The following is a 27,984-nucleotide window of genomic DNA, read 5'->3' as shown; positions in this document are numbered from 1 at the left end:
AGCTGTCCAAATCCGCGCTCAAAGCTTGTCATCGTCGTCTATGTCAACACCACCATCTTAGACCCAGGCCCACTTGATAGGGACCATACCCTCGGCTGCGGTGGCGATCTGTTTGAAAGCACCCCACGAGAGGTCGAGTGACTGCGCGTTGGTGCACGAAGGGCACGAGTCGGCGACGGTGGCGATAACAGACTTGCTTGGGTCATCGGTACGGACAATCTTGACCTTCTGTCCACATCGAGATCCACCAGCATACATGCTTGTTTGCAATGCGATGATGGGCGTATCGTCGCTGTTGTACTGGCCACAATTTCCTGGATTCCCGTTCTGCCAATAATAAGTTGCGTAGCCTCCGGTGATGGCGTTGGCAAGGCTGCCTGAGGAGGAAGAAGAGGAAGAGGAAGAGGAAGAGGAAGAGGAAGAGGAAGAGGAAGAGGAAGGCGACGAGGAAGACGCAGACGAAGAGGCGGCGGCAGCGGAGGACGAAGATGAAGACGAAGCAGCTGCCGATGGCGAGGACGACGACGAAGAGCCATTGTTATCCTTGCTAGCTTGAGGAGTGGGCGAAGGGGTAGCCGAGCTCGAAGAAGCCGAAACAGGAGTAAGCTCTTGTTCGTTGTTCGAGGCAGTGGACGAAATGGACGAAGCCGAGGGAGCATCGGAAGAGGCAGCAGCAGACGAAGAGTCGCTGCTGTCATTGTCATCGCAGTCGTCATCGTCGTCATCAGCGGTATTGGCTTCGTCGTCATCACAGTCGTCATCGTCTCCGCCATCGTTATTGGAAGAGCCCGAAGACAAAGAGCCGGAGTTGGCAGCTGAGGAAGGGGAAGCCGAAGCGCCTGCATTAGAGCCGGAGCTCGAGACCGAACCAGAAGAGCCCGAAGAGCCGGAAGAACCACTGGATGAACCACTGGAGGAGGTACCCTTCGATCCGGACGAGGAACCACCGTTGCCCTTCGATTCGGACGAGGAACCACCGTTGGAGCCGCTAGACGAGCCACTGGAGGAGGTACCCTTCGAGCCGGACGAGGAACCACCGTTGGAGCCGCTAGACTGAGCGGAGGAGTTGGCAGCAGAACTCGAACCCGAGGAGGTCGAAGCGTCACTGTTGGCACCAGAGTCAGCAGCACTGTCTGAGGTGGACGAGGCTTCTGCCTCATCATTATCACAGTCCTCATCGTCATTGGCGTCGGCGTCCGAGGAGGAGTTCGAGGAGGCGTTTGCGTCAGCATTGTCCTCATCCGACGACTCGGAAGCAGCCTGGTTGTCAGACGAAGACGAGTCGGAGGAGTCGGCGCCGGTAGAGGTCTGCTGAGCAGTCACGGCAGAGGCAGTAGAGGTGCCCTTGCCCTGACCCTCGGTGCAAGGGGTGGAAGAGGCGCCGCTGGCACTGGACGACTGAGAGCCGCTGGCAGTGGCGGCAGCAGCGGTAGCGGTGTTACTCGTGGTCTGAGTGCTGCTCTTCTTGTCGTTGGTGCAAGGGGTGGTAGAGGCGGCAGAGGCAGCAGAAGTACTACCGGAATTGGTGCTCGTGGGCGCAGATGTGGCGGCAGCAGCTGCGCCAGACTTGTGGTCGCTGGTGCAGGGTGTGCTCGAGGCTGCAGAGGCGGCCGAACCCGAAAACGAAGCGGGCGAAGTAGGGCTGGACGAGGAGGAGGAGCTCGAGTTAGAACCCTGCTTGTCGCTGCCCTTGTTGTCATCTGAGCTTGAGTTGCTGCTGGCCTGGCTGCTATTTTCACTGGATGCATGGCTAGAGGCATTGCTGGATGAGTTGCTGGATGAGGCATTGCTTGAGGCATTACTGCTGGCCTCGCTGCTTGCATTGCTCGAGGCGTTGCTGGAAGCGTGGCTTGAGGCGTTGCTGTTGGACGAGGCGTCGGAGGAAGCCTGCGAGCTTGTCTGGGAGCCAGACTGAGCATTGGTCTGAGCTGTGATTTGGGCGTCGGAAGCAGCGCCAGATTGAGCATGCGACTCTGATGATGACTTTGAACCATCATCCGAGGTAGAACCCGAAACGCTACCGGAGCCTGTGATGGATGCCGAGGCCGAATCACCGTCGGAGGCAGCGGAACCCGAGATGCTACCTGCTCCCGAGATCGAGAAGGAATCGCCACGTCGGATCTTGCGCTCCATGCGACGGGAATGAGAGTGAAGGTTGTGGTACACGTTGCTGCCAGCAGCGGCGTGTCGAGAGTTGAGCTGATGAGCCTCAGCGGGCTGGGTGGCTGCAGCGGCAAGAGCGATGGCGGCAAGGGCCATGCAGACGGTCTTAGCGATAGGAGCCATGTTGTCGAAGGTGAGCTATGCTGAAGAGGTAGATGAGATGCAGAGGTTGAAGAAGGAAATGAGATGGACGAAGACGCTGAAGAGGATTGCTGAAAGAGGGGTGGTTCTGACTAGGATGGCTTGTCAAAGGTATCGAGTCGAGCGGTGTCGGGATGCAAGAGGGAGAGGAGATGGCAATGTCGAACCACAAGGGATCGTGGAGGGGGATGATGTGTGCGACGAAAGTGAGGTGAACGTGTGTATATGTTGATCAAGATCTGCGCAGCAGATAGCTTGGAGCGAGCAAGAGTGAATAAACAGGGGGCAAAGTATCAAAAAGAAGACCAGCAACTTGAGATACGATGTGCACGAGGCAGGGAAGTGGTTCGACAAGGGGAGAAGGATGGATGTGGAAGGGAAGGAAGTAACAGCGAAGGACGGAAGCAAGGAAGGGGGAGAAAGAAATGGCCCAGGCGTGCTGAGGAAACCAAGGACGACATCTGCAGCAGGAGAAACTGGGCCTCAAAGGAATACCACAGGGAGACTAGCAGGGCAGAGGAAGCACAATCGACTGCTGGGCCATGTAGAGCGAGGACGGGACGACAATGAGGGATGCGCGATAGCATGTTCCGTATGCCGCCATACAGCTACAACAAGCTAAGCGAACGACAATCGCACAAAAGGATCAGTAGCGACAGCACCTATCACATCGCTTTCATACATGATGCGTGAATGAAGCAATAGACGAAAACGGTCGCATTGTGTGTGTGTGTGTGTGTGTGTGTGTGTGTGTGTGTGTGTGTGTGTGTGTGTGTGTGTGTGTGTAAGTCATCCGGCACCACTGACGATTACAATTGAGACAAAGGCCAACTGTCAACCGTTTGAGACAGGAAGGAGGGGCAGACGATGCTATCGTTGGGGTTCTCGACAGAAGCAGAAGCTGTGGAAGCCGAAAGTGCCAACGAGACAGCTGCAAGAAGTGCAGCAGCGTCTTCGGCAATGACTTTTGGAAACTGTATGATCCATTGTTACAGAAAGCAGCCAGCGAGCCAGCGAACGCATGCTCGTAGGATTTGCGTTGTCCTCTCTTGAATGTCCAGGCGGCTGTCTATCGCCTTGGCCCCTTGCCTCTCGCTAAGCACTTGTTCTTCTTGTTGGTGTGTGCACACATCGAAGCTGCAACTGCATGCCGTTGTAGCGGCTTTGCAATCGTCTGCCAACGACGAATAGAGCAGCCGACCGCCGCATGCTTTCCGCATGGTAGCCTGCTCCATGCCACAACCAGAGAGAAGATGCTTGAAGGATCGAAAAGGCATTGTCAGTGTGAGTGAGTGTTTTTACAGGCTGGCAAGCGCTACAGCAAGAAAGAGAGGCGCGACAATCCCGCTGGCAATTGGTAGCTGGGCTGAATGGACACGCAGCAATCAATGGCAACACCGCTTTTGCTCCTCTTGAATCAGAGAGTGTGATGGTAGGGGGCAAACGCCAAGACTGCCGATAGAAGCAGCATCCTGCAGTCGTGTTTTGAGGGTGTTGAAGAGACACCCTCGATCCCGCTGCTTCGGCTCGCTCGGCGTCGGCAAGTTGCTTCCCTTTCGTGGCAGAAGGCTTCCAGGACAAATTGTAAGCGGCGAGGGCCTGACCACAATAGGACCTGATCATCTTGCGAGCACTTAGGCACCTGTTCCTGGAAAGAGACTGCTTTCTCACACACAAAGGGTGAGGCCTTCAAGGGGGCGTTGAAGCGTGCTCCTTGATCCAAGACGAAACGCATCGATGCGAACAGTTGCTGCCACAGCACAAAGGGGGTGTCTGCTTCTTGCATGAATGCCTTTGATTCGGTGCTTTGCTGGCGTTTCAGAAGACCCTGGCAGAAGGAGTTCGGTCAGAGTGAGAAAAGCTGAAACCCCGGTGTGTCCGAGTGGCGAGCAGCCCTTTGCCGGGCGGTGTTGGAAATCGGCAGCTTTACTCCTCTCGCGAGATGCCAAGGTGGATGTAGCATCCTCGAACATCTGGCTCTTGGCATCTCTCCAACCATTCTGACGGCCATCCTGTTCAGGGCATCACATTGTCGCTTGTTGGTAAGCTTGAGCCATCGGCATGACAATGGTCCTGGTAAGGCCGATTGCGCACAACGATGCACACACTGCCTGGACCGCGTGGTCACTGCACAACACATCCTCTTGAGTTCGAGGTGATTAGCACGTACTCCCCGTCGAACTTGAGCGATTAATGAGCTACGAGTCACCATTTGCGCTATCAGTGAAGCAGTGCTCCGGTCAGGGTGGCATCAGTGGACGATAAGATTTCATCCTCTTCTTCTTGGATCAAGGTGTCAGAGAGCGACCGTTGTAGATCGGGAAATCGCGTCGGGCCGATTTCAACTCGCGTTTCATCGGGCGACGAATCGGAACGGCTCGTTCGCGGCCTTGGGATGACAGAAGATCTTCTTGGTCCGAAGCATCCTCTGCTGCCCTGTGTTCAGCTTGTCCCTTCTCTGTTTCAGCACGCGATCATTGTTAAGGTGAATACTACTCGACTCTGGGAGTGCGAGAGGAAGCGAAAGGCGGCTTCTATCCCGCGCTGTCGGCCGTTAGAAGGCGTTAGGTGGGCGAAGGGAAATGAAACCGCTCGCCGCAGTTTTTGACTTGTCCGCTGCAGATTTTTTTTTTTTTCTCGAAATTTCACAGGTTGCGCAGCAGCGGCCGAGGCGGCAAAATTTCTCTGACAGAGGCTCAGCTTCACCGATTTTTGATTTTTTTTTTTTTTTTTTTTTTTTTTTTTCGCTGAGCGTGTCGGTTGAGAGGATGGCACGAAAGGTATATATTCTCGCGAGATTCACGCATCCCCCTTCCTTTCTCTCCAAGATCATAGTGAGTATTGCACCTACCCTATACCTTTCCCTTTACCCTACCTTTTCCTTTACCCTCCCAGACCAGCTCTACACCTCTCCACCCCAGGGTGAAGCCGCTTCTAGCCATTCCCATCCACATTGACACATGGCAATCCACCCGTTCGGTTTCACTGACTCTTATTGCCATCGCTCGTCTGCCACTCGTTCTGCTTCCGCCTCTTCAGCTTTACGGAATCACTTAATAAAGTCGATTTCCGATTCTACATGCTCAATTGCATGTCACCTTATTCAGTCTAGTAGATGAAAGCCGAGTGTTGCCGCCCTTTACGACAGTGAGGCTATATCAAGGGCCTTGTCGTTCCTCTTCCACCTTGTGTGGTCGAGGACGATTCTAGCCGCCCGCCGAGGACCTTTGCCCGAGGAGCAACATGGCTTGCGACCTTAAGTGGGAGCTTGTTCCTGAGCTCCGAGGGAGGGTTGGCCGCTCGTTTCTGATAGACCCTGCTTGTTTGCCAGGTTCGAAAATGGGTTTCGTTGCAGTTGTTGCTTTCGTAGTGTCTTTGTCTTTGTTATTAGTTGTTTTTCGTTGCAATGATATGGTTTTCTTCAAGGCATCTGTTGTTTGACTAGGTGTGATCTCTATCCTTTCAGAGGTCCTTGTACCTTTTGCGCGTTGGTGTGAGATGTTGCTGTTTTTCTCGGATGTTTGCCTGTAATCATATTGCTGATCTTGATGCGAATGGCCGCGTGGTCTGTGGTCGGAGTGAGGTTGGCCAATTGTCACCTCGAAGCGAGCAAGAGGATCTTGATGCTGCCAAGAGCTGGCTGAGCCCACGAACACGCCTGGAAGAGAGAGAGACACCTTACCTGCAGGCAAAGGCCTCTCAGACAACACTCCTGTCGCAGCTGCTGTTTTCTGTTTGCCAATGTCGAGCAAGTCTAGGCAGTGCGTTTGACAATAGCTCGACGGACAACGTCAAGGAGAGAGGTAGCTCAATGCTTTGGCTGGAGAGATGGGATTGAACTCGTTGCTGGAAGAAAGGCTTCCGAAAGCACAAGTACGCTCACACCCTTTTCCTGCTGAAAATGACGATCCAATGAGATGGTAAAAGAACGACGCGGAGCCGATCTGATCGAAGATCAGATAGGGCCAATCTGGTTGAGCTACCAATTCGATCGTAGATTAGGTCAAGTCGATCTCAGGAGAAATCGGGTGCAACACAGTGTCATGGGCCTGGATGCTCAAGAAGCAGGAGGGTCATGGGTTCATATGGAAGGAGCACAGGTATCGAAGATCTAGTCAAGATCAGTAGAGAGCATGGTCATAGTGCAGTCTCCATGGAGACCATGGACTCCTATGGACTCACATGCAAAGGAGGGCCAAGCACAGCCATGAGGAGGACCAAGCTCAAGGAGCAGGCACAGCCACGAAGAGGACCAAGCTCAAGGAGCATGCAGATGGTTACCACTCAGGGGCTCGAGAGACAAGAGCCAAAGGAACTGTCACTGATCAAAGGAGAAGGAGCAGTGTCAAAGGAGTCGACACCAGGTCATGAGGAGGAGGAGCAGTGTCGAAGGAGTCGACACCAGGTCATGAGGAGGAGGAGCAGTGTCGAAGGAGTTGACATCAGGTCATGAGGAGGAGGAGCAGTGTCGAAGGAGTCGACACAGCTCAAGAGGCACAGGGGTGCCAAGCAGGAGAGGCCCCTGAGCAGTACTCGATGAAGAAGGTACTCTCTGGAGAGAGAGAGCAGGAGCAGCATTGCTGGCAATGCTGAGTAGAGGTATATAACCATGCTTTCTCATCATCATAGGTCGAGTGGATCCTCATCCACTCTACTCACCATAACTAGTTATCACTTCAGCATAAGTATATATTAGTTTCAGTCAGCATAGCAGCAATCCATCAAAGGTTGCTCCTCATCGTAGTGTGTGTGTTGTATCACCACTACCTGATGTCCGAAGGCACCCATAGCAGGTTAGCGGTCCGGATCAAGATAGAACCGAAGGCAGTAGTCCACTGCGGTCTGGGGATCACTTCAAGCATCAAGTCAACACACTGGACACTCGTGTTGATGCCACCAACCTTATCACCAACACCATCAACCTCATTATCATTGACATCACCAATCTTATCACCAACACCATCAACCTCATTATCATCGACATCACCAATCTCATCACCAACACCATCAACCTCATCATCATCAACACTCACACCAGACCTTGGTGTCATCATAACATTGATATTGATCGTGCCGAGCTACCCCTGAACGGAGTGTCCACAGAGGTCAGCCGAAACCTATGATAGTATATACAACGAACGCCACCTGCTGTCACTGCACAACTTGATAGTCACCGATACCGAGACAATAGCTGTCGCACAGTTTGATAGTCACCGAGTATCTCGACAGACCGACCTGGGTTTCAGGCGCGAGACCCCTGACACACAGTCCCACTCGTTGTCATGATAGACCATGAAGTAGTAGTACCCCCACATCAGGCAAGTGCCACTCACATGTATATATAACTCACAGAGAGCACTAGGCTCTCGCCACATTCCCTCAGTCAATTGAGTATATTTTGTTCTGTCTTTTAGCAGTGACATCATACTTAGACTCTCCCTGATCACCAGTATCAGGACCTAAATGACATTTATATTCAACAGGTTATGAGCCCAATCTGATAGCCTCCTTCGCACTATCAGCAACACCAATGAAAAGTGTCTCTTTCAATATGTCTAATCCAATCTACTCGGACTATGATGACTTTGTCGAAATGATCCAGGATCTCCTACCATGTCTGCTGAAGATCCTCCAAAACAGGTTCAATTGAGAGATAGCAAATGAAACCTATGGTACCCCTACTGCCCCAAAAGATGGCACACTACTGAAGTACACTATGGGGGAAGGCGATGAGGAACAAACCATCTCACCTCTATCCATCCTAATTGAATGTGTTAGTAGCCTTTACAAAGCAATGCACAACCTCGGCCCATTCGCTAGCTGAATTGAACTTGGTAAAGGGATGTGAGCTAGAGTGGTCCTCTTCCTTGCCAACAAGGAGTGGGATGCAAACCATATACTTGACCTCAAGATCGAGGGTCTGGTTGAAGCTGCCCAGAATATTGAACAACACTACCACCCCATTAAGAGTGAAGCACCAACATCAGCTAGAGGCAACACTCCTGCTCTAGACTTAAATGTCACCAGCCGTCATCTCATTGGGTATGAAGCTATGCCAGGGCCTACTCCAGAGCTTAACACCATCACAAACCATCACCTCAAGGTACTTTCGGGTCTCAATGACAGAATGAAGTGGGATGAACAAGACCTCCTCGATCCAAGGGCAGTCTCTGTGCACATTTGGCAATGCAAGATATTCACCTTGTTGTCAGTTGTCCCTTTTGCACAAAATGTTCTTGACCGAAAGGTGGTGACTTTTGAGGATGCTGATTCTATGCTTAGCTCAATCATCATGTGTAGCTTCTCAAATAAGTTGCACACAGAGTACTTTGCCAAATATGGCGATCGACCAATACTGATTGCTGTAGATCTATTCAAATGGGCACTAAACAAGTGTAAAGCATACTCCGCTGCTAAAGAATATGAGCTCTGCAGTGCCACCTATGGGTTACGTTGGGACCAGATTGGAAGTCATGCTTATGACTTCCTAACCAAATGGGAAGCCCATGTGTTGGAGCTTCATACATACCTACAGGAACCTTGGATGCCGGATTATCGCTACAGGACACTCAAGCATGCCCTACCTTCAGACAAGAATGCACTATTTAACTCAGTGTTTATATTGCATGAAAAACTCAATGGAAAGGATCAAACAGCCGAAAGTGTAGCTGACATCCTAAGTCAGTGCTATGAGCTCACTGCCGAGAGTGCGCCTGTGCATCTATCCCCTATAGCCGAGGTGTCTGAACTTACTGCATTGCGAGCAGCTACATTGATTAACTGCTGGGCTTGCAGGGACCTTGGCCACATGGCTAATAGATGCCCAGATGCCAAAGCCCATGTGTGATGGAAGCAAGAAAGGATCAAAGCGACACCCAAAGGCTGTGCAAATGCCTGCATCATGTTGCCTATGGAAGGGAACCAGGAAGACTAGGATGTGGCACTGGTCTTGGCTTTCTTTACTGAAGTTAAACCGGCACCCATTAACCTACCTCCCCAGTTCATTCCCTTTGTATTTGACTCAGGAGCATCCTGCATCATGGTCAACTCTTCTTGACACGGGAAAGGTTGGAGGGATATGGAGGGCTCAGTCAGCATCACTACTGCTGATGGAGGACAACTGGTTGCCACCAAGATGGGGGGCACAGTCAGCCTTCTGAGCTTCAGCCCTCAGAAGCAGCAATGGGAACGAATGATCTATAAAGACTGTCTGCTTGTACCCGGCCTTGTGACAAACCTTATTGGCATGAAGTCAGTAATGCATGCACAAGGAAAAGTTACCTTTGAGAAAGAGGTCATAATGGTACAGGATAAGGATGGACATGTAATTGGTGTACCAACAAGTGGGGATGGCTACCCTGCCATCACCATGATGATATGGGACGACAGCATGCCCGAGCCCTCTGTCTCCCTCACTTTCACATCCAGGATGATGAATGCGACCCACTCCTATGGGTCCTGCAATAAAGCAGATCTCTGGCACTGGCGATTGGGTCATGCCAGTCATGACGCCATCATGCAGACATGCACAGTGACCCTTTCGCATGATATCCCATTGATTACCGCCACCAAGACTGGAACTCTATGTGATGTATGTGTGTGTAGCAAAGCCACAGCAAAGAATACTGCTCACCCCAGGCGATTAGAAACACCACTCAAGCTGGTTTTGATGGATGTGATGGGACCACTTTGTGGTAATGAGAAGTTTGTATATGTGCTCATCATACACAATGCATATTCAGGCATGATCTGGGTATGGGGTCTGACAAACAAAAAGGAGGCGTCTCAAGAAGCCACATGGTGGCTAGCGGAAATGTGTGTCACCATGCATAGGCAACCATTGGAGGTCATCATTGACTATGGAATCAAGGAAGTCAGGGTTGACCAAGGCAAGCTATGGTCAAACGCTTTTTGAGACATCTGCTCATCAACAGGTGTGAAGATAACCGCTTCACCCACCCAACATCATACAGACAACACCTTCGCTGAATGGGCCATCCAGACCATTCAGAAGATCGCACATAGTCTACTGTATGACTCAGGAATGAATGAGCGCTGGTGGCCCCTGTCAGGGGGTCTCGCGCCTGAAACCCAGGTCGGTCTGTCGAGGTACTCGGTGACTATCAAACTGTGTGACAGCTATTGTCTCGGTATCGGTGACTATCAAGTTGCGCAGTGACAGCAGGTGGCGTTCGTTGTATATACTATCATAGGTTTCGGCTGACCTCTGTGGACACTCCGTTCAGGGGTAGCTCGGCACGATCAATATCAATGCTATGATGACACCAAGGTCTGGTGTGAGTGTTGATGATGATGAGGTTGATGACGTTGGTGATAAGGTTGGTGAGTGTTGATGAGAATGAGGTTGATGGTGTTGGTGATAAGGTTGGTGGCATCAACACGAGTGTCCAGTGTGTTGACTTTGATGCTTGAAGTGATCCCCAGACTGCAGTGGACTACTGCCTTCGGTTCTATCTTGATCTGGACCGCTAACCTGCTATGGGCGCCTTCGGACGTCAGGTAGTGGTGATACAACACACACACTATGATGAGAAGCAACCTTGATAGATTGCTGCTATGCTGACTGAAACTAATATATACTTATGCTGAAGTGATAACTAGTTATGGTGAGTAGAGTGGATGAGGATCCACTCGACCTATGATGATGAGAAAGCATGGTTATATACCTCTTCACAGCATCGCCAGCGATGCTGCTCCTGCTCTCTCTCCAGAGAGTACCTTCTTCATCGAGTACTGCTCAGGGGCCTCTCCTGCTTGGCACCCCTGTGCCTCTTGAGTGGTGTCGACTCCTTCGACACTGCTCCTCCTCCTCATGACCTGGTGTCGACTCCTTCGACACTGCTCCTCTTCCTCAGGACCTGCCTGCTAGTGTCCTATACACTGCTCCTTCTCCTTTGACCGGTGACAGTTCCTTTGACTCTTGTCTCTCGAGCCCCTGAGTGGTAACCATCTGAGCTTGGTCCTCTTCGTGGCTGTGCCTGCTCCTTGAGCTTGGTCCTCCTCGTGGCTGTGCCTGGCCCTCCTCGCATGTGGCTCGTGTCCTCCTTTGCATGTGAGTCCATAGGAGTCCATGGTCTCCATGGAGACTGCACTACGACCATGCTCTCTACTGATCTCGACTAGATCTTCGATACCTGTGCTCCTTCCATATGAACCTGTGACCCTCCTGCTTCTTGAGCATCCAGGCCCATGACAGCCCCATGCTGTTGCACAGGCGGCGTTCATCCACAACAGACTAGCAGGCAGTACTCGTGGCAATGTGACTCCATATGAGCTATTCTACACAAAATGCCCGGAACTACACCACATACAATGTTTCGGATGCATGGCATATGTCGTACTCAGAGGGAGCACTTGCTCGACATGGCTCCGAGACCATGTGGTCGTGAGCAAACATCTCTGTCCACATGCCCTCTGGGGGAGATACTTGGGTTTCTCAGATGCACCTTGTGCAATCAAAGGCCATAAGGTTTGGCTACCTGAGCTTGACCATGTCATCATTACCAGGGACATCCGTTTCTCGGAAGTGGAACCATCGGACACTGTCGCCCCCCCCCCCACACACACCTATCTTCGTCAGCAACCACGATCTCCTACGATCTTACACCTGGCTCTCTCCCGATCCCACATTGGATGAGACAGAATTGGATGATGTCATACCTTCCTCACTGCAGCTGTACTCTTGTCAATGACACTTGGCAACTCATTTGGAACCCCCAAGCTTCGATCATGAGTGGGATTGCATGATGATGGCCATCAAAGAGGCCAGGGAGATCATCATCGACCTCAATGCTATTGCTGCCGATCTGAGAGCAGACCTGGAGGTGATGACGTCCGAGGGGGGGAAACACTTACCAGACCTCACGAGCACTCTCAATGGCACATCACTGCTCGAAACCCCTCACAGTGATGCTACAGCAGACATGTATGATGATGTCTCCATGCTCGAGACACCTTGCACAGAGTCACCTGGTCCCATCAGCTACATGGCCTTCGCCACAGCATGCTCTGACACACCAGCACCCACCATCAGCAATCACCACTTAGATCATATGGTATTTGCGACCACTGTGATGACCGGCACTGCCCTCATTGCAAGTGGACAGTGTCACCGGAATAGGAATTCCGTTCTCCGAGTCCAGAGCATTTGGGAGTGAAAATGCTTATACTTCAGTGTTGTGTGAATCAGGTACACCAGCTAAGGGTCTAGCTGGTGTAGTGGTTTTACTGCTCACTATGTTCGGTTTGGTTACCTGATTCCCGATCCCGTAACAGACAGCAGATACGCAGTGCGGACGGCATCCTGCTGGAACCACTCTCCCTCAATGAAGCTAAGACTTGCGACGACTGGTACAAATGGCAGGAAGCCATGGTCAGTGAGATGGACAGCATGCACAAGATGAATGTCTTTGAGCTAGTCGACATTCCCAAGAGTGGCAAGTTAATCAGTGTTTGATGGGTTTACAAACTCAAGCTCAATGCACAATGATGAGTGACAAGGTACAAAGCATGACTCATTGCACAAGGATATGCTCAACGCCAGGGTCTGGACTATGATCAGATGTTCAGCCTGGTTGTCCGTCTGCAAACAGTCAGGATACTGCTTGCCATTGCATGATGATATGGTTTACATGCAATACAACTCGATGTAAGCACTGCATTTCTGAATGGAAAGATTGACAAAGACATGCATGTCTGGATACCTCCGATGTTTGAAGTAAAGGAGACTGAAGGAAAATGCTATAAGTTAAAGAAAGCTCTTTATGGTCTTAAGCAAGCTGGACGACTGTGGCATACAGCACTGGATGAACAACTACAAGCATTTGGTTTCAGATGATGTAGAGCAGAACCATGCATGTATACATGTGGCTCAAAGGATGCAATGATACTCCTTGCCATATACATAGATGATCTACTTGTCATTGGAGCAACTGTTTCACAAGTACAGTCTGTACGTCAACAACTCTCGAGCATGTTCAGCATCACCAATCAAGGAAATGTATCTCACATTATTGGGCTGAACATAAGCTACAATCAAGAAGCTCGCATGCTCTCCATCAATCAGAGTGGATACATCGAAGGTGTCATAGCAAAGTTCGGAATGGACCAGGCTTGGACAGCCTTGACACCAGTGATGGAGAGCATCAACTCCCTCAAACCATGAGAAGGAAGCATAGCAAGCGCTGAAGAGACTCGTTACTACACCTCACTTGTAGGATCACTGCTGTGGATAGCTCAGGGCACAAGGCCAGATATCGCATTTGCAGTTGGTAGATGTGCACAGTTTGTAGTGAACCCATCTGGAGAACATCTTGCAGCTGCTAAGTGCATGTTAAGATACCTGAAAGGGACAATAGGGACTGGCCTCTCAACAAGAACATCAGGCAGTGGACCATTACTCTCAGGATGGGCAGACAGTGATTGGGCAGGATCACGCGACTGTAGAAGGTTGACAACTGGTTACGTTTTCACAATTGACAGTTTCACATGCAGCTGGGCCTTGCGACTACAACAGATGGTGGCAAACAGCTCAGTAGAGGCCAAATATGTAGCATTGGCGACAGTGGCCAGAGAACTCTTATGGGCCATGATGTTCCTGCGAGAACTGGATCAACCAGTGTTGAAGATGACAGGAATACACATCAGTATCAGAACATCAAATATCTATTCCCATGATGGAGAGCTCACCTTCGATCAAGATGTACTGGTCCTACATAGTGATTCATCGGGTACTCGGGTTATAGCAAATGACCCTCAACACTTCAAGAGGACAAAGCATATTGACATAGCTCACTTCTTCCTGCATGATGAGATTGCAAACAAACAACTTGTGATTGCTCCTGTTCAGAGTTGTGAAAACTTGGCCGATGTCTTGACGAAGCCACTCACCATGCCAACACTCTCACACATTTGATGACTACTTGGATTGACCATTTCATTGGAGAATGTTGGATCGAGAGGGGGTGCTGAAAATGACGATCCAATGAGATGGTAAAAGAACAACATGGAGCCGATCTGATCGAAGATCAGATAGGGCCAATCTGGTTGAGCTACCAATTCGATCATAGATTAGGTCAAGTTGATCTCAGGAGAAATCAGGTGCAACACAGTCCCACTCGTTGTCATGATAGACCATGAAGTAGTAGTACCCCCACATCAGGCAAGTGCCACTCACATGTATATATAACTCACAGAGAGCACTAGGCTCTCGCCACATTCCCTCAGTCAATTGAGTATATTTTGTTCTGTCTTTTAGCAGTGACATCATACTTAGACTCTTCCCGATCACCAGTATCGGGACCTAAATGACGTTTATATTCAACATTTCCTTGTTTTGCTGTCCCTGCTCCTGAATTTGCTGCCCTGCGTGTGGCAGAGGGTTAGTTGTGAGCTCTTTTCCAAAACACAGTAACGCGCGGCAGACTGACAGAGACAGAGAGAGAGAAAGGAACACCCACACACACAGACACAGACACAGACACACAGACACACAGACACACAGACACGCACACCCACACGCACCCACACGCACACACGCACGCGCCTCTTCCTGTGCTGTTGCTCTTGTTGAGGCGAAGGACGCCTTTGAAGGTGTGCATCTCTCGCTTCGACCTCCTTCTCCTACTCAGTGACAACAACGCTTCGGATTGACACTCTCGTGGAGACAGCTTTCGCATCTCTGATCTCCATTCCTCTCTTTCCCCTTCTTACCGCCAACTAGCAACACCGGCCGTCTTGACTACGATTGCGCATCTGGTTTCAAGTGACACTCTCTACCGGTGTACTCCCAGCACTGCCACCGACGCAAACAACTTTGATCCACGTCCTCCAGCAATCTCAAGGCATTGCACCACCATCACACCTCGCGCACACACATCTTCTTGTCCCAGTAGCTCTCCGACCGCACACTCATATAGCGACGCAGATATCTTGACGAACCAGCTCGAGCTCCAGTTCATCGACGCCGACTATCACTTGCAAATTCGAACCGTGCGCATTCTGCGTCGTAATCACCTATCTCCCTTCTCAGACAGCAGCTGACGACTCAGCACCCAGGTAGGGCCCGCCTTAATTCATTCAGCCCGTTTCAAAGCGAAAGCCCAGATCTTTACCGTTGAGCAACCATCGAGCTCAATCTTGCTTGCCTTGAGACTCTGTCACCGACGCAACCAAGAAGTTTATATCTCGACAGCTTCGCTCATAGGCTCGCCATCCGCTCCAACTACAATGATCTCCTCCAGCGCAGGCTCATCTATACGCAAGAAGCGCAACTTCAAGGGGTTGCAGCTGGCCGAGTCGCCCTTGTCAAGCCCAGCAGCTGCCACAACGCCCTCCCAGAGTACGGGCCAAGAATCGGCCACCTCGAATGCATCGACCATCGGCAAATCATCAACAGTAACTCCAGGAGGCTCCCTATCTCTCACAGCAAAGAATGGTCTTGACACAGAACCCAACTCGGGCGCCAACTACCACAACAAACTGACACAACAGTTGGCCAACCTGGAGCTCGGCATCGAGTACAAGCTCGACCTGAAGAATGAAGACCTCAAAACGCTATCAGAACTCGGCGCTGGCAACGGTGGTACGGTAACCAAGGTGCTTCATGAGAAAAGCGGGACGGTGATGGCCAAGAAGGTTGTCTTCATCGACGCCAAACCAAGCGTGCGAAAGCAAATCCTCCGAGAGCTGCAGATCTTGCACGAGTGCAACTCACCCTACATTGTCTCCTTCTACGGCGCCTACCTCAGCGAGCCACATATCTGCATGTGCATGGAGTTCATGGAAAAGGACTCGCTCGATGGCATCTACAAGAAATATGGTCCCATCGCACCCGAGATCTGCGGCAAGATCGCAGTAGCCGTTTCACACGGTCTTACCTACTTGTATGATGTCCATCGCATCATCCATCGTGACGTCAAGCCCAGCAACATCCTCGTCAATGGTGCGGGACAAATCAAGATTTGCGACTTTGGCGTCAGTGGCGAACTCATCAACAGTATCGCCGACACCTTTGTGGGCACAAGCACATACATGTCGCCCGAACGTATCCAAGGAGATCAGTACAGTGTCAAGTCGGACGTCTGGAGTCTCGGTGTTTCAATTATCGAGCTGGCACTTGGTCGCTTCCCATTCTCGGAGAACGGAGAGGAGTCGGATTCAGATGACGACGATGCCAGCGATCTGTTGAATGAGGACCTTGGCGGGACACTCTCCCCGACAAAACCGGCTCCCAAGCTGCAGATGGCCAACAAGGAAAAGCAAAATCGCAGAAAGTCGAAAGCAGCCGGTGTTAGCTTGGCAGGATCGAGTCATCAGATGTCCATCTTGGATCTCCTGCAACACATTGTCAATGAACCGCCGCCGAAGCTGCCGGAAGGTCGCTTCTCCAAGCCGATGGAGGAGTTTGTCAACCTGTGTCTGGTCAAGGATCCTGCAAAGAGGCCGACACCCAAGGACTTGACAAAACACCAGTACGTGATCGCGGCAGAGGCTGCCAAGGTGGATTTGCAAGGATGGGTGGATGCCATGATGTAGAAGCATGTCTAGATTCAGCTACAAACCTTTCCACAACACCCTGCATCTTGACCCCTTTTTTTTTTTTTTTTTTTTTTTTTTTTTTTCTTTTTTCTTTTCTTTCTTTACTGTGTTGGCATGTGTGAAATGTGGGTGTGTACTAATAGAAGTGAAGAAGTTTCGACCCCGATAACTGGTGATTGGGGAGAGTCTAAGTACGATGTCACTACTTCTTTAAGACAGAAACATATATACTCGATTGACTGAAGAACATAGTGAGGATATACAGCACGTGTGTAAACTGTCCCATAATTTTACATGTCACCATACATCACTCTAATGCTCAATAGCTATAAGTTGTATTGCCACACTGTCTGATATCATCTGAAAGTGCTGCTTCTTTTCTCCAAGACTGTGGAATTGATATTGACATTGACTAAAAAAATTGTGCTATGAAGAAGAGCTGATTTTTTTATTTTATTGTGGGACAGTTTATGGAGCACTCCTCAAGAACACCTTAGTACTTTGTATTCCCTCCTTTGGCCTTCAGAACTGCCTTGATGCTGTATGGCATGCTCTCTATTAGTGTCCTACATGTCTCTGGAGTGATCACTGTCCATTCAGCTTCACATCTCTTGAGCAGTTCATCCCTGGACTTCACAATTGTACTATACCATGAAAGTCGCATTTTGAGATGGTGCCAGAGGTGTTCAATTGGGTTTAAGTCCAGCAACTGTGCCAGCCATTGCATAACCTTAATGCTATTGCTTTCCAACCATGTTATTGTCTTCTTTGACATGTGTTTTGGGTCATTGTCTTGCTGAAATGTGATGTTGGTGTATGCATGCTGAAGCTGCAAATCTGAGATTGTTTTTAAAAGCTTGTCATTCAAGATATCAATGTATTGGTCTGAATTCATTGAACCCAGCACCAAGCACATACCTCCCACCCCTTCCCACATCATACAGCCCCAGATCATGATGGAGCTGCTGCTGAACTTGACCATCGGCCTGACAAGCTTGCTGTTGAAGCTGGCATTCTTAATCCAACAGAACTGCTTACCATCTGGTCCAAAGAAGTTGATCTTTGTCTCATCAGACCATACCACATTCTTCCAATCCTCAACAGTCATGTCCTTGTGCTCATTAGCAAATTTGAAATGGGCTTTGCAATGTCTCTTGAGTAGCTGCAGTTTTTTCACTAACCTTTGTGCTTTGTAACAACAGTAATGAAGTGATTTTCTTACTGTGGTTGGGCATGCTTTGATTTGAAATGTCTCCTGCAGTGCATGACATGCTTTCCTGACCATGGAGGTTGAATTGAGCTTGAAATAGTGATCCAGGAAGCAAACATGACAAGGCTGGAGTTTTCTTGGCTGGCCCCCCTTTGACTTTGGAACATCAGCAGAGGTGCTTTTGCTGATGTGATTCACAGTAGACTTGCTCATACTGAGTTGCTCAGCAACTGAACAGATAGACTCCCCATTTTGGATGTGAAAGAGTGCCAATCAGTGCCTCTCTGGGGTGGTTTTTGGCATGATGGTATAGATATGATGGTGTCAGACTGGAAGCACCACTGGATCACTCACAGTCATCTGATTGAGCTGAAACTTTCCATGTCACTACTTTTGATGTATATGAAGGCTCCCACCAAGTTACATTGCAAGTTTCATTGTAGTCAACAGCCCACAAGGTCAGGAATGGAGTGGTGTTGCTATTTGGGAGCATGCTCCATAAACTGTTCCACAATAATAATAATAAAATTGGCTCTTCTTCATAGCACAATTTTTTTTAGTCAATGTCAATATCAATTACACAGTCTTGGAGAGAAGAAGCAGGGCTTTCAGATGATATCAGACAGTGTGGCAATACAACTTATAGCTATTGAGCATTAGAGTGATGTATGGTGACATGTAAAATTATGGGACAGTTTATGCATGTGCTGTATATACAACTATGAGGTGCATGCCGAATGTGGGAGTATCCTCCTTCATGAGCTAGCTTGACAACGAGCTGGGCTACGTTGCACCCGATCTCCAGACAAAACTGTCTCATCTGATCGCCGATTGCGTTTATGTCAGCATGCATCATCATATCGGATCGCTTCCTTCGGCATGTACTGACCGTCGGCTGCTCCAAACTGTTGACACACCATCGCACGCTTTCCGACCATTGTTCTCACGGTTGCTTGAGTTTAAGTTTGGGTGATGCCAATAGATAGAAAGCTAGCCTCGGTGTTCCGCTTAGCATCAGTCAGCAGGCAACCTTGTGAATATCCTTGCTCTCAAATGGAGGACGTGCGCGGAAAGCTGCTGGATGCTTTGCTATATAACCAGGCCATTCCGATGGGCGGCGGCCCTTTCCAGCCGAGAAAGGTGCAGCGGTGTGGCAACTCCTTGCGATCCCAAACGACTGCTTTCTAGGCTTCACGTTTCAGGCAAAACACCACCGAGAGAAGATAAGCGAGCTGCTTTCGAATATTCCCGTCGGTTGGCATAATTGATATCGGCATTTAGGTCTCTGCAAGAGCGTCTTCTCCACCATGGTCGAACACAGTATAAGCGTTCATGCCGACAGAGACGGTAGCTTTCGTCGTCAAGTCTCGTCCTTCCGCAACACCATCTCCAAGAACGGTCCTCACCAGCCCGAAAAGGGACGCTACATGCTCTATGTCAGTCTTGTTTGTCCCTGGGCTTGTCGAACCCTGCACACGCGAGCCCTCAAGCAACTCGAGGACATCATCGACGTAGCCATCGTCCACTACACTCTCACTCCCAACGGCTGGCCTTTTGACCGCACTGACTCGGTCGAAACCGGTGATGCGCTCTACAACTTTGAAAACACGAAACAACTTTACCTCAAAGCCGACCCCAACTACACGGCACGCTATACGGTCCCCATTCTCTGGGACAAGAAGCTAGGCACGATCGTCAACAATGAGTCTTCGGAGATCATTCGTATTCTCTACACTGCTTTCGATGATCTCCTTCCTGGAGGCAGTCCAGCCAGAGGCAAGACGTATTATCCCACCGACAACGCGGACGCGGTAAAAAAGATCGATGAGCTGAACGAATGGATCTACAACGACATCAACAATGGCGTTTACAAGACTGGATTCGCTACCACTCAAGAGGTGTACGACAAGGAAGTGGACAATCTCTTTGCTGCGCTGGACAGGCTCGAGAAGCTGCTGTCGGATGGGAGGGAGTATCTGGTACCTGAAATTGGTCCAAGTGAAGCCGATATCAGGCTGTATCCTACCTTGGTCAGGTTCGACGTCGCTTACCACACGCTGTTCAGATGTAATGTGAAGATGATCAGGCACGAATATCCATACATTCACGGATACCTGAGGAGACTGTACTGGAAGGAAGAAGCGTTTAAGAAGTGGACCAACTTTGATCACATCAAGAAGGGATATTCTCGTGTTGGAGGCAATAAGGGTATCGAACCCAGGGGACCGTTGCCTCATGTGGTGCCATTGGACAGTTGAAGTGGTTTCAGAGGAGGGTTCAGTCAGTCACTTGTCGAATTTATGGTTCCTGATCGTAATGCAATGATGTCTTCCGATCTCCATGCATCTGAGCGAGTGTGGGTAAGATTTTGATTTGATTTGATTTTTTTTGTGTGCCATTGTCTCGGTGAGAAGGTTGATGTGATCCTTGGCCCCGTCAAAGTCTATCGAGGGACTCGCGAAGATGCGCATGAACAGCCGACCATATGGAGACGTTGGCTCCTTCTGACAGAGGGATGCTGTGTATGTCGTTGCTTTTCAACACAAGTTGCCGGTCAAGTCGGGTTACAACATAGGAGACCGGTGAATTTCTCTTCTCCTTGGCGTTCCTGACAGTGGTCCACCATGGCTCTGTGTTGAATATCAGTGGACGAAAAGAAATCTGAACAACGACCAAGATCAAGTGAGGCAAACATAGCGTCATCGACAGAATCAGCGTGAACCAAAGGTGAATGAGTCAAGGTGAAAGCAAGCACAGGTCTCGCTTCGGCTATCAGCATTGCAGCGGATTACTGAAAAAATGTGTTCGCATCCTTTGACAAGGTGCAGAGCGCCGAGTTTGCTATGGAAACAGAACAATGGTCCCTTGAAATTCTCACGAGCCTGACTGTGGGCAAATTGTGATACTCTTAAGAAGCAAGTGGTGATCTGGATTCAGAACTGTCTCTGCACAAACGCAAGCAACCGATCGCGACTGGCTTGTGACAGCACGACACATGGGCTGGTAAGATAGAGAGACAATGAATAGCCGGTTGTTGATGATCAACTTCGAGGGCTCGATGTGAGGAGGATGCAGGATTCTGCATGCTTTCCTTGTGGACTTTGGTGATCAGACAGGAACAGGCTGCACAAAAAGGGAAGCCAAGTGGGTTTATGGTTTCGATCTTTGTTCAGACAAGCTGCTATCCCAAGTCTGACTTGAGCTTCTCTCCTTGTGCTTGCGAGGAGCTAGGATCACTCACGAAGCAAGCTGGTCATAATGATAATATCCTTGAGTGGCTGCTATGGCGATAAGCTAAGCAGAACATGGTACAGTGAAGAAGCCAGCCAGCTGTCCACTGCTACTTGGCACGATGAGGACGACATTGCACACTCACACGCATCACACACACACAGACCACGCACATGTGCAGCCTAAGTTAAAAGCGACAACACGCCAGAACAAAAGAACAAAAGAAACCCTTTTTGTGAAAAACAAAAACAAAAACAAAAACAAAAACAAAAACAAAAACAAAAACAAAAAAAAAAGATAATAATGAAGATAATGATAATAATAAGAATAATAATAAAAATAAAAATAATACCTTATTAATAATTCCGCCCTGTGACCTTTTTTCTGCTGTGTCTGCCTGTCACGACGCTCTTGTGGTTAGGCTCGGATGAGCCGCTAAGAGCAAGCGGGCTCTTTAGCTTGAAAAAGAAAGAACTGTCCAACACCCATTTTGCCTGTTGTGTGTCTGTGTGTTACAAATTGTGGAATTCCAAAACTGCTCTCTTTTTTGAACTCTCTTCTCCCGTTCTTCAGCCGTGCCTGCCCCGCACACCGAATGGAATACCAGAACACTTCGGATACCAAACTGCTCTTGCTGCTGCTGCTGCTGACTGGCTGGCTGTGTGTCAGTCTCCCCTGTTTTTGCATCACGTGATCGTCAAGAAGACGTGCGCGTCTGGGCTGCAACTCAACAATCGACTCGACTACGCTTCTCCTCTCCTCTCTTCACTACATCATCTTGACCAAAAGCCAGGCGTACTATCAGCAGCCTCCCTTGCCGCTCGTTTCTGTGCTCGACCGCCTGTTACGGCGGGCTGGGAGCCTCCTTGTCGAGCTTCGAGGGCCTCACGGGTCTTTGTCTGCAATCCAATTAGGGTTTTTTTTTTTTTTTTCTTTTTTTTTTTTTTTCCTTTTTCTTTCCTTTTTCTTTCCTTTTTCTTTCCTTTTTCTTTCCTTTTTCTTTCCTTTTTCTTTCTTTTTTCGTGTTATGTATATTCAATTTCGGTCATGTTTCGTGCGATTGAGTCCAGGCGGGATAGCAGTCGCGCTTTGCCTGTTCTCCGTCGCCTCGAGCGAAATGTGAAAAGTTGCACATCACTTCATGCTCCAAAGCCCGTTCCAAAGCACACTCTCACTCAAACAGGCGCAGTTCTCTTCTTAGTTCTTAGTCAACTTTGATTGACTTTGCCACCATCTCCGACTCCATCTCATTCTCCCTTCTCTACATTTCCCCTTTGAATCTTCTTACACCAAGGCCCTTCTAACTTGCGCAAGTCTCTCATCACCACGTTCCTTTCTAGTCGAGCTCCTTCACGAGGCACGCACGCCTTTCCTTTCAACTATCACCCCCTCATTCTTGCCGGTCAAGACTCACAACGACGACCTGAACATGGACACCCAGGCTCTCTGATGTCCTTGCTCCCTCCTCTAGCGACCCTTCACACAGCACGCATACCGTTTCTTCCATCGACCAGAGAGCAGGGTAGCTCTCACCCTTTCCATCCCCGTCATGTCCTCATCGAGCCCGGCCTATGCGCCTGCCAATCTCTCTTCTCGCCACACAACATCATCTCGCAATCACCACCACCATTTCGCTCAGCAATCCTTCCTACCTTCTACCGACTCGGCCAACAGCCTCGACAGCCCCTTCTCCTCCCGTTTTGAACGCGTTGCTTCTTCCGATATCGATCCTTTCGAAACCTCTGCGGATCCAGCCATGTCTTCCTCCGCTTCTTCTTCATCAGCTCATGCTGATTCCAGCTTTGTTCCTGGCTATGCAGACAACGACGACGAGTTCGAGGTCCAGCCCGAGGAACATGTCGTTGCACTTCACGATTTCAACTCCAACAATGCCACCTGTCTCTCCTTTCAGGCTGGTCAAGTGATCAAAGTCTACAACCGTGACCCCTCCGGATGGTGGGACGGTGAGCTGGATGGTCAGCGAGGCTGGTTCCCAAGCAATTATGTTGATCAAGAAGCTGCCTATGTCTCGGATGGTGGACAAGATGACAGCTACTCGTACGATGACAGCCACCAACTTCGTAACTCGACTACCAGCCAAAACTCTTCCGACTTTGATCACATTGCCGACTACCGATCCTTAGGCTCAACAGCGGTGCAGCGTGAGCGTTACTTTTCTGCAAACGCATCCCGCTCCTCAACACCCACATCGACTCCTCTTGCCGATCGTGGAGATGCCGGTGTCCTCGACCCTATCTTGCACGCCATCTCCTTACTTCGCAACGCAGTTCGTGCTCATCGAGTCGCCCACTTCCAGCCATCCACCGCTTGCGTCATCTCCTCCGTCCGATCTGTTCTCTCTGCCACTGACTGTCTCACTCGCGAGTCCGCCGTGCTCAAAGCGAACCCGCATCTCGCTCGCGAGCGCAAGGCCATCCTCTCCGAACTCAGCAAGCTTGTCGCTCAAGCTCGCAGAGCTTCAGCTCCCATGGTCGATCAAACAGAGAGGCCTCAAGAGATGGATGCTATGCTCAACCTCGCAGAGCAGGTTCTTTCCAATGTGCGCAACTTTCTTGCCGTCGCAGTCGACTGCGGCCTGCCCGTGCCTGATCGTCGCCCCTCCGTCGACGATGATATTTACGCCAATCGTGCACCAGCGCCTGCCGACAACCGCACTCGTTCCATCCTGAGTCGCAAAGAGCTCGACAAGACGCCAACGCCTGATTATCCCAACGCGCGTGATTCGGTGACCAGAGGCCACTCATCTCACCCTTCCGCCCGCCATCTCCAGTACAACCACAACCACACTGCTTCACAGCATGTCGCCCACGGTCAAGCCGACACCCGACGTCCCTACCCTCAGCGTCGTCATCCCTCAGATGGCTCTGTCGAATCGTCCGACGGCGGTGCACAAGCGATTGCTCAAGCACGCTCTCAGACCCAGCGCCCGCTCGATGGTCGCGCCGGTGTCGTCGCAGCTGCTGCTGTGCCCATTCACCTCGGTATGGCTCACTCACGATCCGACTCGAGCTCCGAGTCGCCAGAATCAGCTTCGGGTCACGACACAGGCTCCCTTCACGGATCAACAGGTTCAGGCGATGACCAAGGTCCGTCCAGCCCTGTCGAGCGCACTCCCTACGAGGTCATGCATCGCCTCAGCGTCACCAACGATCAGCTTCTCTCCGTCATTGCTGCCTTCATCGGTCACGTTCACACCCACACCTCCGAGAGTCACGCTTCCAGCTATGCCTACCTCATTGACATGACACGCGAGGCTGTCGTTGGCGTTCGCAACCTCTTGCTCGTAGTCGAGGCCGTCAACAACAACGCCTTGCTTCAGCAGCTCAGACCACGTGAGACATCGATCCTCTGGGAGACTCGCGAGAACTTGTACGAAGCCACAACTCAGCTCGTCACAGCAGCACGTGTCGTCACTTCAGCCCCCTCTGCTTCCATCTCAGCAGGCTCAGCTGTTGAAGCCGAAGACAAGTCGCGCTTGCTTCAGGCTGCTACGAATGTATTGCGGACTGGTGGCGAGTGTGTCGGAGCCGTGCGCCTCTGCATCGACCGACTCGAGCCCACTTTCACCATTGCACTGCCAGAGCCTTCACGTGCTCGACGCCCGCGTGCATCTTCGCAATTGCCTTCTTCCATGGGGCCGCATCACGATGGACAGCAGCACGACGACGACGACAACGGCAGTCACGAGTTCCCTAGCGGCGATGATGATGGCGATGCGGTTGCACCACGAGATTTGCGCAGGAAGAACACTCTTTCTTTCCTCGGCCGCAAAGCAACCAGCTTGTCCTGCCTCAAGCAAAAGTATGAACGCGGTGACGAACATCACAATGAATTCGACGACATTAACGAGGACGAGCAGAGCGGCGAAGAGCTCAGCAATGCACCGTCGCAGCATGCTCCGCGTCCTCCTCACGTTGCAATGGACAGGACTTCTTCTCTTCAGGATGCTGCCGCTGCTTCTGCTCACTCCCGAAACACAGATGGTAGGATGAGCGATCCCAAGAAGGCATCGTTGCCCAGCAGCAGAGCATCTGGCATGGGCTCGTCGGCTGAGCAGCTTTCGCAAGATGCAGCAAAGACGTCTCGCTCGACGATCCAGTCCATTCGATCCGAAGTCACAGGCGAGACCTCGGCGCGTCCCTCACTCGAGCTGCAACAGCAACAGCAACAGCAACAGCAACAGCAACAGCAACAGCAACAGCAACAGCAACAGCAACAGCAACAGAAAGCTGCAGGTGCACCCCAAGATGCGCACACTACCGCACAGTCGGCTGCCAAGCAGTTGGCTGGCGGAGTTGTCGACCGACAATCGATGTACAGGGAACAAAGGGGTCCCGCCATCTCGATCGAGTCACGCTACATGGCGCCCGACTATGACCCTTCAGATGTGGTCTGCAATTCTGAAGGTCAGGTGACAGGAGCGACGCTCAAGGCGCTTGTGGAGAAGATGACGCCGCACGACACTATGATCGAGCCAACTTTCTCGACCGCCTTCTTTTTGTGCTTCCGCATGTTCACCTCGCCACAGGAGCTGCTCGATACTTTGGTCGCCCGCTTCGAAATGAAGCCGCCCGCTGATCTTCCCATGAGCGAAGCGGACATGACGAGATGGAACGACAAGAAGCTGGTGCCGGTGCGCCTACGCGTGCTCAACCTGCTCAAGAGCTGGCTCGAGAACCACTGGAACCCTTCGACGGACCGCATCATCCTGCAGCAGCTCATCCCCTTAGCTGAGCGATGGGCTAAAGCAGGCGCCATTGCTGGACCAGCGCATCGACTCGCCGAGTTGGCACGCAAGCGCCTCGATGGCGCGACCCAGAAGACCACCGTCTTGGTGGGCAACAACCGTGGACCAGGCAGTTTGCAGCGTGTCATCTCGTCAGAGCGCATCAAGGGCGGCCTTGGTCTTGCAATGACCGACGCTTCGCAGATGTACGCGCCTTCAGCGTTCTCAAAAGGTGGCGCGCTGCCACCGACCTCGATCGTGTCCAAGACGCTTTTTACCAACCTGCGCAACGAGAACTTTGACCGTATCAACATTCTCGACTTTGACCCACTCGAACTTGCTCGTCAACTGACCATCCTCGACAGCAAGCTTTATTGCGCCATCCAGCCTGAAGAGCTTCTCGGCTCCAAGTTCACTAAGGAAACCAAAGCAGTTGGTGTCAGCGATGATGTGCACGTAAAGAGCATGTCTGCCATGTCTACGAGGATCACTGGGTGGATCAGCGAGTGCATCTTGAACGAAGTCGACGCAAGAAAGCGCACACAACTGCTCAAGTTCTTCATCAAGCTGGGCGACCGTTGCGAACAGCTCAACAATTTCCACACGCTCATGGCGATCCAGTGTGCGCTCAACTCTTCGACGATCGCCCGACTGAAAAAGACTTGGGACGGCTTGCCGACCAAGTATCGCGGTATGATGGACCGGCAGCGTCGTGCTGTGGAGCACACACGCAATTATGCCGGCTATCGAGCCAGGCTGAGGAACACCACGCCTCCTGCCATTCCGTTCTTGGGTCTCTTCCTGACAGACTTGACCTTCTGTCATGAGGGTAATGCACCGACAAGAGCCTGCCCTTCGAATCCGGAAAAGAAGCTGCTGAACTTTGACAAGTACATCAAGATCAGCCGCATTGTTGGCGAGGTGCAGCGGTTCCAAGTGCCTTACAACTTGGTGGAAGTACCAGAGATGCAAAAATTCCTCAAAGGTGCATTGGATGACGTGCAAGGCGCAGGAGGCGGAAGGGGGGCTGATGATCTGTACAGACGCAGTTTGTTGCTCGAGCCCAGGGCAGGTAGTAAGGTGAATGGAGGAGGAAGCGTTTCAATGACCGGTAGTCTGGCAATGCGTCAGAGTAGTAGCGGTACACCAGCTTCGGAGAATGGAAAGCTGGGCGGACTGGATATCTTTAATTGGCGTACCGACAAGGCTTGAAAAGAAGAAGTTGTAGCGCAAAGGACTATAGAATTGTTACAGTATTGTCGTTGGCGAAGATGATGGTGACACAAGTGTCTGTTTCTCTAATCTTGATACCATTCCTTCGAATGCGCAGACCATCCTGTGTGAGAAAGTGTGAAGATATGTCTTTGCTCCTCCGCCGAGTTGAGATTACGTTGCGGCTACAGGCAAGGCCTTCCTATTGAAGTGGCTTTCCCGGATTTGAGGGAACAACTCTCAAACATGTAGTCGAGGAACAGAGCGTCCGGCTGAACAAGACCCTGTCGGTCAATTAGGTCGGCACACCTGACCAACACCGAGAAGGATCAGGGTCGCGGGCCAATCCAAGACCGCAAGTTGTGGCAGCAACATCCCACTGTGCCCTCTATGCCGGGTAGCGCTGCGGAAAGATCCGTCACTTGAACTCGAGACGTTAGTGCTGGAGATTGATTGATTCTCCCTCTCCCGCACATCGACTCGAAGGAACACAAGCAACGAGCAAGCTACATGTACAAGATGCTCAGAGAAAGTCTTAAGCTTGACAAGGAGTCAGCAAGCCCTGTGGAGAACGATGTCAACCAAGCATTATTGATACGCAAGCTATAAGCTATAAATATGGGATGCTGGCGACGATGGAGGTGTTGTGCCAGTCAATTTCATGAAGAAAGAGAGAGAGAGAGAGAGGAAGAAGGTAGAATTGAACACACTTCGATACAAA

General features: G+C 50.8%; 4 protein-coding genes across 4 annotated transcripts; 3 read left to right on the top strand and 1 right to left on the bottom strand.

The window, feature by feature from the left end:
• Positions 1–57: 57 nt before the first annotated feature.
• On the bottom strand, positions 58–2,286 carry UHO2_02941 (uncharacterized protein; the record flags this gene model as incomplete). Its single annotated transcript, XM_041555729.1, has 1 exon — positions 58–2,286. One exon carries the CDS (start codon positions 2,284–2,286, stop codon positions 58–60), a length of 2,229 nt encoding a protein of 742 aa, XP_041411663.1.
• Positions 2,287–15,552: 13,266 nt separating this feature from the next.
• On the top strand, positions 15,553–16,860 carry UHO2_02940 (putative dual specificity protein kinase Fuz7; the record flags this gene model as incomplete). Its single annotated transcript, XM_041555728.1, has 1 exon — positions 15,553–16,860. The coding sequence occupies one exon, from the start codon at positions 15,553–15,555 to the stop codon at positions 16,858–16,860; it is 1,308 nt and encodes a 435-aa protein (XP_041411662.1).
• A 2,520-nt stretch (positions 16,861–19,380) lies between these two features.
• UHO2_02939 (uncharacterized protein) lies at positions 19,381–20,331 on the top strand (the record flags this gene model as incomplete). Its single annotated transcript, XM_041555727.1, has 1 exon — positions 19,381–20,331. The coding sequence occupies one exon, from the start codon at positions 19,381–19,383 to the stop codon at positions 20,329–20,331; it is 951 nt and encodes a 316-aa protein (XP_041411661.1).
• Positions 20,332–22,853: 2,522 nt separating this feature from the next.
• UHO2_02938 (putative guanyl nucleotide exchange factor Sql2) lies at positions 22,854–27,263 on the top strand (the record flags this gene model as incomplete). Its single annotated transcript, XM_041555726.1, has 1 exon — positions 22,854–27,263. The coding sequence occupies one exon, from the start codon at positions 22,854–22,856 to the stop codon at positions 27,261–27,263; it is 4,410 nt and encodes a 1,469-aa protein (XP_041411660.1).
• Between the last annotated feature and the right edge of the window lie 721 nt (positions 27,264–27,984).

Source organism: Ustilago hordei (genome assembly GCF_900519145.1).
Source record: "Ustilago hordei strain Uho2 genome assembly, contig: UHO2_contig_04, whole genome shotgun sequence".
Classification (NCBI taxonomy): domain Eukaryota; kingdom Fungi; phylum Basidiomycota; class Ustilaginomycetes; order Ustilaginales; family Ustilaginaceae; genus Ustilago; species Ustilago hordei.
Note: the sequence above shows the minus strand (reverse complement) of the source record. Positions and strands in the feature narration are given on the sequence as shown.